Source organism: Protopterus annectens, chromosome 14.part0 (genome assembly GCF_019279795.1).
Source record: "Protopterus annectens isolate FY-2018-M chromosome 14.part0, PAN1.0, whole genome shotgun sequence".
NCBI lineage: Eukaryota > Metazoa > Chordata > Ceratodontiformes > Protopteridae > Protopterus > Protopterus annectens.
The window spans coordinates 661,459,221-661,475,143 of record NC_056748.1 but is presented as its reverse complement, the minus strand read 5'-3'; the positions used below and the strand labels follow the sequence as shown (position 1 = coordinate 661,475,143).

General features: G+C 39.0%; 1 protein-coding gene across 2 annotated transcripts in view; it reads right to left on the bottom strand.

Annotated features, from left to right (window-relative positions):
• Positions 1-15,923, bottom strand: part of LOC122789165 (actin, alpha cardiac muscle 1-like) — a 108,585-nt gene that overhangs the window by 42,472 nt on the left and 50,190 nt on the right. The window contains exons 1-2 of one of the 2 annotated variants that reach the window (XM_044056411.1): positions 5,272-5,279; positions 3,669-3,673 (exon numbers count right to left, since the gene is read on the bottom strand). The exons of the other annotated variant lie outside the window; for it this stretch is intronic. Coding sequence (XP_043912346.1) covers positions 3,669-3,673; positions 5,272-5,275 — 9 coding nt within the window. The 5' untranslated portion in view covers positions 5,276-5,279. Of the gene's footprint in view, positions 1-3,668; positions 3,674-5,271; positions 5,280-15,923 lie in introns of those variants that run through there. 2 annotated transcript variants of the gene reach the window in all.

Sequence of the window (15,923 nt, the reverse complement as noted above, 5' to 3'; positions counted from 1 at the left end):
GTTGGAGATGTGAGCAGGTCGTAACACAGCATCTATGCAACCTGATAACATCCCAGGCTGTGTCCCATATGGACTCCAACAAGAATTAGTAATACCATTGAGTACTCTTTTTTTCAATCATAGTCTAAGCACCAGCTTCATCCCAGCTGAATGGAAAACTGACACTGTTATCTCCTTGCACAAAGGTGATGCTTCCACTGCCCAGGAGCTATAGACCATTAGGCTGACTAGTCTTATCTGCAAGGCCATGGAGTGAATCATCATAGACTTTATCAACAAAAATATACAGGTAATCTCCAAACACTTGACACTACTCACTTTGGATTTGTCAAAGGGAGATCATGCCTGTTAAACCTGGTAGACTTCTTTGAAACAGTTGCCAAGCATACCTCTCAACTTTACAGATTTTTGCAGACTGTCCATATTTTTACCTCCTATTTTTGGTCTGTTTATCATAAAATTGTGGTTTTCTGGCAAATCATTAGCAAATCATTGTGGGTTGAAGTCCGAAAATAATGATGGGTATTTAAGTTTCAGACTTCATACCCTTTAGAAAATTCATGTTAATGCAAAAACTGTTATTCTATCGGTTCCCTATTATGCTGTCACAGATGCAGGTTGTTGAATGCGTCTTTCTTAAACCAAAAAGCACGAAAAGGCAAAAAAATGAAGTGTTTTTTCAGCAAATTCTTTCCCTGGAGGGGATTTGCTTGGCTGCTTTCACTACTTTGCCATTTTTAGCACTGTAGTGCAACCTTGGAGTTGGTATATTTAAGTAGGGGGGGTGTGAGGGGGACAGCCCCTAACATTATGTAATATTTTACAGTTTTTTTTTTTTTCTTCCCCCGGAACAGAGTTTTTTTTCCCTTGGGGGGGGGGGGGAGCGCTGTTCTGAGATTTCGACGTAAGCTTTCATGGGGTCGATTATGTGTCTTCGCTGTTCTGAGCATGAGATATGATGATATAGACCCATTCTATCAACTTTCTAAGTTTGTAAGAGCAATATTTAAAAAGTGTCCCTATTTCTGATCCTTTGTCCCCCCCATTATTTATGGCTTTACTCAGATTTCTTGCTCTAAGACGTGTAGAGGTATGTCACCAAGTTTCTGGATGAGGGGAAATCTGTGTGTACAGCCTACCTAGACTTGCCAAGGCTTTTGACACTATCCTCCACTCAGGCATCGACAAACTCACCCAACTAGGTATGAACCGAACCCTTATAGCATTAGGTGGGTCACTAACTGTCTTACTGATAAAATCCATACAGTCAAAATAGGGGGATCCACCTCCAACAGCAGACCCGTAACCAGTGGTGTCCCTAGGAATCAGTCCTGGGCCCACTATTGTTTGGAATGTATTTCTCCAAAGTACAAGGAAAAACTAAAGGTCTGTGGCTGGCAAAGTTTGCTGATGACTGCAAACTGGGAGCGGTCATAGACTCTCCAAATGATGTCAGCATCCTACAAGAGGGTCTTGCGCAAACAAATGATTGTTTCCAAAGTCATGGCCTTAAACTCGGTGCAAAAAAAATCTGTTCTCATCCCTTTCAGTAAGAGCGATGTTCCTGCTAACTACCACATCAATAGCAACACTCTTAAGTATGCACTCTGTGGTGAGAGACCTGAGCACACAAGTTGACAGCAACCTTACCTTTGATCACCATGTCTCCACAGTGGTAAGAATAACATTCTATATTGCTTATAAGTAAGGTTATTACCTCCAGAAAAAAAAGTTATAAGGTTCCTGTACTCTTCCCTCATCAGGCCAATAATTGAGTACAACTCCCCTTTTGGTATGTAGCTTTCCAAGCACCTGCAGCAATTGAAGAGACCACAAAGGTTCCTGGCTAGGAAAATATTTCTTCAGCATCTGTCCTATAGGGATTGGCTGAAAATCACTGTCACTTTATTCAGTTTCATACAGACTACTCAGAGGCGATCTCTGCCTTGCATATAAGGCAGTCTCTGACCTTGCTTTGTTGGAAATGCTGCATATCTGCAAGTGAAATGGCACACAGGTTACTCACTCTAAAGACCTTAACCTGGTATGTGACACTAATAGAACCTGCTAGATGGACAGATTTGTCTCCCAGAGGTTACAACACCTTTGGAACAGGCTCCCACCTCATGTCAAACAGAGTATCTCATTGGCCCTCTTCAAATGCAATCTGGACTATTGGATGGGTAACCTTAACTTCATCCTGGGGGTTCTACGTGTGTGTCTCTTAGACGTGGACAATAGGTACTGATCATGGAAACAAGGGTAGAACTTGGCTTGGCTTGTAAGGGCCCTATAGCCATTAGCTTAGCAACTTCCTATGATAGGGGCATAAGAGGTAATTGGGAATATATTGTTTGGGAGTGTAATGAGATGGCAGACTTTAAAACTTCCCAGCTGACTAGGTCAGAAATACTGGGTGAGCAAATTGGTGCAACTAAGGAAATTATTTTTTGAGCTGTGATACAGAATAGGGATTGCCTAGAGATAGTAAGGTGTTGCAGAGTGATTCTGGTGGCTTTCAAAAAAAGCACTTACTAGAAAATGGAAATCAAAGTCTAAACCAACCATATTAGAAGTAGGGAATATAGTAACCAAGATAAAAGAAGTGGAAGTGGGATCTTTGGAAAAGAGCAGGAGCAAATTAGACAGAAAAATGGGATTTATGGTGACAATACATACAGAATAATCTTTTGGAGGAGGAATGAGGCTTAAGGGAAGGCAGTAATTGAATGAGCTATGCAATGTTCAATTGACAATGACTCTATAGAATATTAAATGTGATTATATAAAGTTTGCAACTGAAAATATGTCAATATGGTTTATTTTCATTTGAATAAATGTATGATTTTGTATGTCATAAATGATGATTCAGTAAAGATATTTAGCTTGTTTCGGCTTGACCATAATTATGTTGATGCTAACTCTGTGATGAAATAACCATGAAAAGGTACAACATAATTAACATCCAAAAGTTACTGGGATGCTTTATGAAGTTACAGACATTTTACTATTATAACAATCCTTGTAGCATGGATACTACCACTGTGGTATGTTAAGAAACCTGTGGATCTTTGGATACTCTCTAGACTAGTATCTTGTGTCTGCTGATGAAAATGTGTAGTATTCCACAGTAAAGAGACGTGTGTGTGTACCACAGTTATATCTTGTAGGCTTACAGTATCCATTTTCATGATCCTTAAAGAAATGGTATGCAGGACTTTGCAGATCAATAATGTTTTCAGTAAATGTGGTGCTGGTGTTTTACTGGATATTCCAACTTGCAAGGATCCCGAACCTTTACTATTATGTGACTAAACAAAAGTTTTGTCACAGCGTATACCAGAAAAATGCATAACATAGAAATTGTGCTGTTTTGGAAAAGTTGTAGAAAAATGATCTAGTCTTTTAATACGAGAATAGTTCTTCAACACTGAAGACACTGTGATGATTTCTTATCTTGTATATATGCAAGCTACATTTTTAAAGCGGTGAAGATACAAGCCTGGCCCTTTGGCATGAAGACTTTCAGTAACTTACCCTTGTCACTGCTTTCATTATATAATGTGATGAGAGATCTAAGCAAGTTGCCTGCCCATTTGGGTGCATCTAATATATAGAGCCTGTAGCCTTCAACCTTGACAGTAAATGGTGACTGCCAGTGTACCTGCCTTCTCTTCCTCACCCACTATGCCCTTCTTTTTTCTTCTTCATAATTACCTCATAAGTTATTCCTATTTCTTTTCATAAGAAAGGAACACCCTCTTTTCTGTTTGTCAGTACTGAGGATGTAATAGCCTTGCTGTCCTATATCAGTCTTTCTATTGCAGTGCCCTTGTCTCTGTAACGCTGACAATGTTGCCTTCGTCAGACTCCAGGATAGCATGCAGTTTCCCCTGTCTTTTTTTGCCAGGCTCACGATCCAAACCCATTTCTTTGCTGCTTCCTCTGTTCCTCCTCCTCCTCCTCCTTTCTGATCATTTTCCCTGATTTCACCACCCACCTACTACCACTTCCATCATACTTCATCCTATCCTCTTGCTTGTTCTCCTTCAGATGCTTTCTATGTCCTCATTTTCTTCTCTCTCCCTCCATCTTGGTATAAAACTATTCCAATGCCTCTAGATCTCTTTCAGCAATAGTGCTCCTACCTTATTGAAAGTGACTTTACCTTCAGTGTAAAGCTCCCGCCAGACCATGCCACTTCCCATGCCTATTCTACCAGACCTCTCTATATATTGTAATCCCTGAATTTTTCTTGCCATGCTTGTTTGAGGCATTCACAAGACCTCCAACAAAACCAACGTGTAACCAAACTCATGTCATCTTTGGGCCACCCTCTTTACTGTCCTGGCTGCTTGCTTCAGAGTTCATGCTGCCAGGTTACTGATCCCAAAGATGGACAGCATAGGTCTCCTTATTCTTCACTTTCAAACTGCCCCATTTTTCCTGATGGAAAGTCATGTTCAGTGTGAGTCCCAGTGCTGTATTTATTGTAGTCGGACTGGACATTTTTCCTATCTCCATGACTCTGATTACCATAGTCACAGAATCATCATTGTCAGCATCTTGTCTGTACACTTGGTCAAGAGTGGAAAGTAGAAACTAACATAATTGTCCTTCATTGCATGATCTGCTCCTCTCCTCCTCTCCAGAATCCTTTTTTCTTTTGTTCTTCCTAGCTAGTAGTCCAGCTTCTTCCAGTTCTTTTCTCCTCATTCGTCCGGACATCCTTCACCCCTCACATTTCCCATCTTTCCACACTGTTGTGCCTGAACCTGCTCCTGAGTCAGCACTTCATTCTCGGTCCTCTCCATATTCTGTGTACTAATCACCTCCTTTCTACCTCCTACACAATCTCTTTCCTTGCTCACCCCATTTCTGTCATTCTTAGATGAACCTATAATTCCACTGAATCCACTGCCCACACTGTAAAATCTCCATCCCTACCCTTTTATCTTTCACTCCATTCAAACCTCCCTCCCCTTAACTTGTACTTTTGGCTCCTATAGTTCCCACCCTTACACCCCCTCCAGGAATGGCTGACCATGTATGATGTACCTGAACCTTCTAACTGCCTGCCTGCATCCCCTCTTTACCTGATGCCACACCTCATTTTATATCCCAAACAGCCTCCTGACTTCCTGTGTTTTCCCTTCCAACCTTCTTATTCTCTTTTGAGCTGCACAAGCTGACTCACCCCAGAAACCCCTGGGGCACACTGCAAGCTCACACTTACAAAACCTCACTCTCCTGTTTTCCAGCCTCTGCTACCCATATCATAGGTCAGTAATCTACTTCAGTAATACTGCATGATGGTAGATAAGAGCAAACTGTGTAGACAGGGCTCAGATGTAGCCTAGATGTGTAGGTTATTTAGTTAGTTCAGCCATTTCCTTATATAAATAATTATCTGTTTCTAATGCTGTAAGTTGTGCTTGAAATGTAATATGCATGGACACGAGGAATTAATTATACATTGATAAAAAAATGTATGTTGTATTCCCAGCCTGTAAATGCAAAAAGGAAAAGCACTGGTAAAAGCAGATAGTGTAGGGCTCAGGGGATTTCCACTTTCACTTGTACTATTCTGTATTTTTTCTCTCCATGGGTAATTTGTAAAACTACAATCCACTCTGCTACAGGCCCCATGAAGGCTCAGTGTCTCTCCAGTAAGTGTTTTACAACTGTAAATGCCTATTTATGTTGAATTGTATTAGACATTTTACAACTGTATATGTTTATGTTGAATTTCAAGCCTGTACTCCAATCTGCTTACTTACACTATCAGACTATTTACCCCACTCATAGGACCAAAAACTGGGACTGGGTTAGCCCTGCTCCGCTTCGCCCTCGCTACGCTCGGGCTCGCTTCCTCCCTCCCTGCCCCTTATCCCACCCGCCCCCACTGTGTCTGCATTTATAGCCTCTAGGCCACACCCCTACTTCCTCTCCAACCTACACAACTTCCTCTCCAATTTCCTCCCCCCCCACCACTTTACTGTTTAACCACTACTATTCCTCTGAAGCACATTGACCCCACCCATTGATGACATATAACATGTCTATAAATAATTATAAACTCCTTCCTCTTATCTTACCACTCTTAATTCTGCCATACTTTCTTACTAGCTATGAAAATCTCACATTCGTAGGTTTCTCTTATCCAAAATGCCAAACCAAGACCCCCCTACCTCCACTGACTGCGGAACATGCCCACTACTACACTACCCCAAAAATTATGAATTCCAACCACTTGCTTCTAAAAAAACCACTCCAATCAACACCAAAATCCAAATATGAACTAAAACTACTATTCAAAGTTATTAGACTACTAGCGTATCTAAGAAAAACATAACCAAAGATGGGGACATCCATCCTAATCCAGGCCCAACCTTAACTCAAAATCCTACCAGCCCACCACTCTCCCACCGACTGGTCAACTCCCTCCTAATATGCCACTTAAACATTAGAAGCCTAAACAATAAGATACATAGCCTGCATGCTGTACTAGCCACATACCTCCCCAACATAATGTGTCTATCTGAAACATGGCTCCGGCCATCAACCAAAGACAATGAGATCCTGCCTCCTGGTTACAATATACTTAGGGCAGATAGAGTAAAGAAAAGAGGAGGTGGAATAGCCGTCTTATATAATAGCACACTTAACATCATAACTAACCCTATACAACCACCCCAGGTCTCTAAAGCTGAAATACTAGCTCTAAAAATTCTACTAAATAATCATAAGGGCATTAACCTAATTGTCACCTATATTCCCCTTGGGAACAGTGTAGAAACACTAGAGGTCATTCTACATTGGATAGCCAACAACTACCCTCAAGAAACCATTGTCCTGGGTGATGTTAATATTGACTGGAACCAATGCACAGCACAGTCCAACCCCATCCCTGTTAACCTACATGGATTCTCTCAGATAATATCATCTACCACACGTACAGGTAACAATAACCAAAAAGAGAGTAGTATTAGACTGGATACTCACCATCAGTCATCCCCAGAACTATATGTCTGGAACTCTCCCTAATGATCTTAGTGATCACCTGCTCACATACATCATGAAAGACAAAATTAATTGTACAAGCTTCCCTATTTATAGGTCTATCAGATCCAAGAAAAACTTTGACCCAACTAAATTTCAACTTGAACTCAAATCATGTAACTGGACAAAACTAAAGTTCCTTCCCCTTGATGAGGCAGTGTCATCATTTAACAATTCATTCCTTACTATACTTGACTTGCATGCCCCTAAACGCTCAATAAGAATTAAAACTCAACTAGCACCCTGGGTAACAACAGACACCAAAACCAAAATAACAACTAGACAAAGTGTGGGATAAATGGTGCACTACCAAACTACCCCTAGATCGTATCAAATTCCAACAACTTAGAAATGAGACTAAAAAAGACATCATACTAGATAAGAAAAATTACTTCTACAATCTGCAACATAAACATCAGAATAACCCTCAAAAGTACTGGGCAGGCATAAATAAACTTCTCCAACCAGGCAAATCCACTACTCCGACCCCAGGAACATTATCTGACAAGAGCCAAGAAGATATAACCAATTCATTCAATACTTTCTTCACAGAAACCATCCAGTCATTAGCTAACCAACTTTCTCCTCCCCATACTTCTATAAACACTATACCCGACTCACCACTCTCTTTTAACTTCCAGCCAGTGTCCACATCCTTTATCAGATCCCTTTTGAAAAAACTGAAGCCAACCACCCTTTCAGCTGATCTTCTGCCGGCTGAATACCTGCAAATTGCTGCAGATGTCGTAGCCTACCCTATCTCAATCCTAATTAACAGAACCATAACCGAGGCCTCAATCCCCTCAATTTGGAAAATATCCTATGTTATTCCACTCCACAAAGGAGGTTCATCCACAGAACTATCCAACTATAGACCTATAGCCGTACTATCACCACTTGCCAAAATTATGGAAAAGTGCATGCACAACCAACTAATGCTCTATCTAACCCAAAATAAACTACTCACAGACTCTCAACATGGATTCAGACCCCATCATAGTACAACCACTGCCCTCCTCTCTTTACTGAAAGCATTAATCTTAACCGAATAATAAAAAAATATCCTCCGCTCTCTTCCTGGACCTATCGAAAGCCTTCGATATGGTAAACCATCAGTTACTTCTATATACTTTAAAAACCCTGTATCTAGATACTCCAGCCCTTGACTGGTTTTAAGCTTACCTCACTGGGAGACAACAAGCAGTAATGTGGCAAAACAAGCTCTCCTGCCTACTACCAAATACCATAGGAGTTCCTCAAGGTTCCATATTAGGACCTCTCCTCTTTTCAGTCTTCATAAACGACATCCAAACAGTCATCCCTGAAGCCACCTGCATTCAATATGCAGATGACTCAACTATAATATGTTCCATGCCTCTCTTGCAAATCTACTAACTACCACCCAACATAGCTTCACCAAAGTCAAAAACTGGCTTGCCAACCATCTCCTGATCTTAAATCCAAACAAAACCAAGTTACTTCTCTTCTACCCAACCAATAGATCTCCGACTGAAAACTTCACTATAAAATCCAATAATGGGACCATCATCTCCACAGACACCTATACAAAGCTATTAGGAGTAAACATTGACAATAAACTCAGATTTGATATACATATCAACCAAGCCATTAAGTCAGTCAACAAGAAACTTGGGACCCTATATAGAATTAAAGCCTTCCTTACCCCGAATGCCAGGGCAGCCACAGCCCGTTCACACCTTCTCTCTACCCTACTATATGCCTCTCCTGTCCTCACTCACCTTAACAAATCTGATCTGGCCAAGCTCTCATCCTGCTATAATCACATTGCCAGGTTCGTTACAGGCCTACCCTACAGAACATACCACTGTACTAACCTGAAAAAGCTTGGATGGATAGAATTCCCACACCTTCTTCACCAGTCCCAACTCATAGAGGCCTTCAAAATCCTTAAACAACCTGAGAATACCCCAGCACTAAAAAACTTAATGACTCCCTACTCCAATCTAAGCTGCCTTCGCTCAGCAAACAGACTCCTTGTCCAAACAACTAAATCTCTCAACCTAGGTGGTGACGCGCTATTTGCCAATACCACTGGTAAAATATGGAACTCTCTCCAAAATAACATCATGCTTGCAACTTCTCTAAGTCAATTCAAAAATAGTCTAAAACTCCACTTCAAGTCACACTGGCTATGTCCTTGCTCAAACCCAGACTAGCTCTGTGCCATTAACTAAAACATAAACAACTAGCTAAGATGATAAGTACTTTGTATACTGTGGTAAAGAAATATGTATCCTGTCTAGCTCTGTCATTATACTGCCTACCGTCCTTGCTAATATGTTATTAATGTTACATTTGTAGTAATCTCAGAAATAGTAATGGCAGTCTTGTACTTGTATGTAAATAGCCTATGTTTTTGTTAAGTTCTTTCAGCTCATTTACTGTACCTAATTATCAATGTAACTCTGTTGGAGCTTTTCTCCCCGGGCCTCCGCTGAAAAAGGACATGTATCCAGTCGGACCATCCCGGTTAACAAATGTAAAATAATAAATATAAAATAAATAAATAATAAATAATTAATGCACAACACATTTCCTTTCCAAACTGCAATGTGAGGGCCTTTTTAGATTCTGCTGTTTTTAGATATTGATGGTTATTATTTTTGATTGAATGTGCTTTTCTAAATTGTGCTAATACTGTCTTTTTTTTTTCTTGTGGTATTAATTATTTTACAGTGTTTAGTACTGTTGCTTTACCGATGGATAATGAACCAGCTGTTCTTAGTAACACACTTTTTAATTTTTTTTTAGTTAGATTTTCCTTTCTCATTACTTGTCATTTATGACATTTAAAAGCGGCTGTTAAACCTCCCAGATATATTCAGACATTCGGAGGTGATCAGTTTAGGGGGAAAAAAGTTCAGAAGGAAAAATCCAGGAATATCTGTAGCCTGATTTCCCCTCTAGCTTGTCATGTAACTTAGGAGAGTAGCCAGGATATTTGGATTTGTATGGCAACTTACCAAGTGTTGCTCCTTTCTTGCATGTTTTTGGGCAGTATATATTTTTATTACAATAATACTGATCTGTAGAATCTCTCCTTAAGAAGACAAAGGAAAGAAAGTTGAAAATGGTTACTTAAATATGCTCCATTCTCTTATCTTCTCTTTTATTATATTAGGTGTCAGCAATATTTGAGAAACAGTAAAATTGAATAAAAGGTCTGGAAACATTCTACTTGTTTCTAACATAATTACCCTTCTAAGCCCTTAGTATTCAAGATAAGCTCATAGAATAATAGATTCTTACAACACAGGCAACCTAGGTGGCCATATAGAGACTAGATAAACAATGAGGGACGTACTGCTTACCTCAGGAGTACATTTGTGTGTATGCATTCAATCACAAAGGCAGAACTAAAGAGGCCAGTGCGCTGCATTGTTTTTAACATGCAAAGGAAGCCTAAGGCATTGTGTTTTATTTAGCTTGGCACTTAGTCTGGAACCGTACATTTCAAATAGTGCACTGTATTCTGCGATAAGCCTGATGAGGGAATAAGAGGGGGGAGTTATGATGTTATTCATGGAGGATATACCCTTGGTAATTAATTCGGCACAGTAATAGGATTTCCTAAGTATAACTGAAACATGATGATCCAAGAATACTTAATTGTCAATTAAGGTATCTAGGTTCTTATGACTGTGGCAGTTTTCAATGGGATTCTACTTCTGTGGTAATTGATAAGACAGGTGCTTCTCAAAGAAAACTATACTACGTTTATTTGCATTAAAGTTATGCTCCGTGCATCAAGTGTTTTCTTGCAGCTTACTCTTGGATGATAAAACTGTCCATGGCAGCGTCAATAGTAGCACACATTTTATAGTAATCAAAAAATCTGGTAAGCCATAGACTCTATTTGCTTTCACATTGGAAGAGAAGATGTCAAAGAAAAGGAAACTATAGACAGAGCCTTGATGGACACCACTAGTGATATGCCTTTCAGATGAGAAGATACCACCAACTCCTAACTGTGTGCGCATTTGATCAGAAAGACCATTTGCAACCCAGTGGGTGTCATAGCACTGTATGTTTTTAGACTAGTGAGTTTATCAATAATGTTAGTATGGGGAATCCTATTCAAGGTTCTAGGAAAACCCAGATAAGCAACATGAACACAATGGCCTTTTCTGATGGCACCTGCTAGATTTTCTAAGGCACTAAAGGAGACCATGTCTACCTTTCAGGATACCAAATTGGTTAGGGGTGAGCGTTTGTAGGTTACCAGTTTCATGGTTTATGAAGAAAATCAACATATTTTACAGATGATGCTAATGAGGTTGTTATGGCATTATCCACCATTGCTTATGGTAGAGTCACCCTTGTGGAATGGTACCACAATGACCATTTTCCTGAGATTATATGTATACCTGTGAAGAGACTAGGTCTGACGAGGTTTAGGAGGGGCTCACTTTATCATTTTCTACTAAAACCTTATCTTTAGTAATTATTTTAGTTCATGATTAACATCAGAAAACACATCCAGTTGAGAAATATTATAACTGTTAAATATCCATCAATTTATTCCTATATCCATTTCTAAGCCCTTTATTGTGCTAATTACTGCAGTAATGAGCTGAGCAGGACATTCCAGACTCTTTTATATATAACAGTTTTTAGCTCCTCCTTGGGGCTGCTAAGGCATTCACAGACCAACAGACAGACAGATCTCCAACATGTCCTGATTTTTCCCCCCAGCGCTACCTTTCACTGGGCTCTGTTTGGTTTACTTCATATGATAGCCACCCTAGTGGCACCCTCACTAGGTGCCCAGAACATCTCAACTGTCTCCTTTCAGTATGAAGGAGCAGTGAGGGTATTCCAAAATTCTCTTGGATTACCAGGCTCCTTACTCTGTAGAGAATGAACCCTGCAGGTCTACAAAAGGAACCTCAGTTTTGCTGCTTGTATATTTAACCTCATAATTTCTGTCACTATCCAAAGTTCATGAACATACAAAAGGATGGGGCCATAGACTGTCTAGTAAGCAGAAAGCTTTGTCATCAGACATAGCTCCTGCTTTACCAGTATGAGCTGGGACAAAAATTTCAGTACTGTCAAAACTAAATCCATTCACTGGTCACTCTCCTTTACTTTTAGTAGTTAGAAGACCCACAAGATTTTCAAACTACTTCAATTGTGACTGCTGCTCCCCCCTTCCCCAGTACAGAACAATTTACACTTGCATGTAACTAATAGTCTGGTTCAGCAAATGACCATTTTGTTATGATAGTGACTGTGGGTAAAGTTGGGGAGGGGGGGTAAAGCCTCTTACCCAACATGCTTGATACATGTGCCCCTTACTTAATATAACCTGTTCTGAGCTTGCAAAGACTTTTAAACAAAAATAGTCCATTGTCTAATTAAACTGTACTTTTAGTATGATTCTTTCTTGTGAATGTCTTCCAAAATTACACGATGCTTTCATTTCCAGAACGTATTATGAAATGGGTAAACTGATTACATGTGTTATAGATAGGGCATGTCTGCAAAAGAACTTGACTAAATCGACCATTTGGGCAGAAGAGAATATTAAATACATCAAAAACTAAGCAAATGATATTTGGGAGACATAGATTAAAGGGTGATTAATTTAATACATAGTGATTGAAACTGTAGATTAATTTAAGGATGTGATTATATGGGTAGCTTCAGCTTTAATTTTTTCTAATCCTATCAGAAATTGGTTAATGATAGTTGTAGAGCTACATATTGTATAAAAATATTTATAAAGTCTAGGAAATCAGAAAGTATGTCATCTCTCTAAGTTACATTAGAACCAAACTAGAGTACAGAGGAAATATAGAAATGGCATCCATGGATGGACTAAATATCTAAACTTGTACAGTGTCTCACAGAGATGTTTAAGAGGAGACCTTATTCAGGTATATAGGGCATTTAGAGACCACTATTTCTGAGAATGTTTGGGGTTATCAAAAAGTAGTAGAGAATCATTCGTATATGATCGACATAGGTTGTATGATGAAAGACTGACCTAGTTGGCTCGCTCAGTGAATAGTTGATACATGGAATACACTACCATATTAAATTAAGGCAAGCACTAGTTTACATATTTTATGAACAACTTGTACAAGTATTATGGAATGACTGTTTTGGTATATTGGTAGTACAGAAGGACATTATTACCTGTATCTGATATATTTGTATGCACTTATGTAAAATGTTTCTGTATTTCTGAAAATTAACTGGACGTAACTGCATGGGATGTGTTGATGGGCATATTACTAGAGAAATTGTTTCATGATTTAAACAGGAAGATGTTTTAAGGAGTATGAGAATGGCCATCCCATAAAAGAAGTGTAATGTAGTGAACTCTTAAGCATACACATCATTAATGCATACATACATTATCTATATCTATAGTTGACTATCTAATAAATGTGTGTATGTATATATATATATATATATATATATGTGTGTATGTATAATATATATATATATATATATATATATATGTATGTATAATATATATATATATATATATATATATATATATATATATATATATATATATATATATTCAAAAGCAAAGCAAGAACATGACAACTGGTATGAATAGCCAGCATCTGTCCAGTGTCAGTGTTCATTAATTATTGCAAGATAATGGGATTTCAAAGACATGCAGTAGGTGGATTGGCCACTCTAAACTGGCCATATATGTGAGTGCCAATGTCAGTGTGTGATGCTGAAGAAGAACCATGGTAAGGTTCGCCACACAGCTAAGTCTACATTGCGTCTAGGCAATATTCATTCTACAGTTGGCACCCTGATCCAATGTACAAAACAGGGGAAAAGTGGGGTTGATGCCAATCATCTTTGGCTGTGAGAGAGAATATTTCACATTGGTATAATTAAAGGCGAAGTCCTGGAAAACACTAGGATTAAACTTTATTGAACTTTGGTGTTGTGCTAATGTTCAATGGATGTGCCATATATACCCTTTCAAAATAAATTTGTTTGTTATTATTTATTGGATATTTGTTTATTTGGAAATTCTGACTAGGCCAGAAAGTTCCCATTTTCAGTGGAGGCCTGGGGAGAAAAGTTCCACAGTCACAATATTTCAAAAATCAAGTTCAAATATTTTCAATCACAAAGTGTCATGTCACATTCCAAAACAGCAAGTATAAATATTTTAAATCACAATGTATCGTGTTACACTACAATTCATGAGTGAAAAAATGTTGTAATGAGAAAAGCATAGAACATATGTTTCATAGTAGAATGTAATGAAAAACAATAACATGAGTTGAACAGAATATGTGATGAAAAAGTCAATCGCCATTATTTGTTACATAGATTAGTATGTGGTAAATGAGTCTTGAGACAATTCTAATAAGATATTTAAAGAGATATCCCAGATTATAGACAGTAAGGTGAAATTGAGTGAAAATATTTGTACTTGCTGTTTTGGAATGTGACATGATACTTTGTGAATGAAAATATCTGTACTTTATTTTTGAAATATTGTGATTGCGGAGCTTTTCTCCCCACTGTAATCATCCCTCATTAGACCCATTATAGAATACCGTACCCAATTTGGTATGTACCTCTCAAGAAATCTGCAACAACTGGAAAGGCCACAGAAATATCTCACTAAAAGAATCGCAGGCCTAAAGGAGATGCCCTATACCAACCATCTAAAAAAAACTCCAGCTATACTCTGTCGCACATAGTCTACTCAGGGGCGATCTCTGCTTCACATACAAGGCTACGTCAAACCCAGAACTGTTGAACATGCTACAGTTAAAGAAATCCCAATCCCTCAGAGCCACATGCTCCAGGTATCTAAACCTTGTCATCACAATGAACAAAACATGCTGGAGGGATAGGTTCCTGACCCAGAGACTCCTCAGACTCTGGAATAGACTGCCCATACATTTCAAGCAGAATGCCTCTTTGGCCCTCTTCAAAAGGAACCTTGACAATTGGATGGGAGATGAGAAATTCACCCTGGGGATCACGTCAGTCGCCCTGCTAGACAGGCATCCAGGGAAGTAAATATTGTGGGAAGAAATATCCAGGGAATTGTTATAGCTAGGCTTGTATTGGCCCTAGGGCCGATTGCCTAGTAGCAGCCTATGATGTCTTAGAGAGGTGTTCATTTTCTGGTTATAGAAGGATGAGAGAAAGAGATTATAAGAAGAGTGCAGGATAGGGTGTTTTCAGGTAGCTTAGGTGAGTAGAGAGGAAAGAAGTATAGGAAAGGTCTGCAGAGATGAGTTAAATAAGGTAAGGTAGTAGGGGGCAAAGGAGTGGTTTAGGAGGCTGGATAGGATGGGGGTGGGTGTGAGTGAAGTGTGAGTGAAGTATAGTGAAGTATAGTGAGTAATTTCAGCCAAAACTGGCACAGGAGCAGGTCCAAGATTTTTTTAAGGTATTCTTTTAGGGAGTGTTTAAATGTGGGTAGGTTAGAAATAGTTATGGTGGTTAGAGATAAGGGGTTCCATTTTTTTGCTACTGAGTACAAGTATAGACGTTATCCAGGGGATTTATTTGGTTTATTTATGGTGAGAAATTGTTTGTCATTTGATCCAAGAGTTCCTTTTGGAAAATACATGTTGATTAAAGGGGTAAGAGCTTGGAAGGCTAATAGTTTGTGTATGATTTTATGTATTGTTATAAGCTGAATGTAGGAGAGATGGAGGGGGAGTTCCAGCCAGCTAAGGGTAGACGGAGCTTTTCAGTGATGGGTAAAGAAGCATGAAATAGTAGCAAACTTGGCAATTTTGTTGTAGCACCTTTCACATTTGTTTTTTATGGAGAATTGTAAATTAGAATCTGTGCTCCATAGAGTAGGG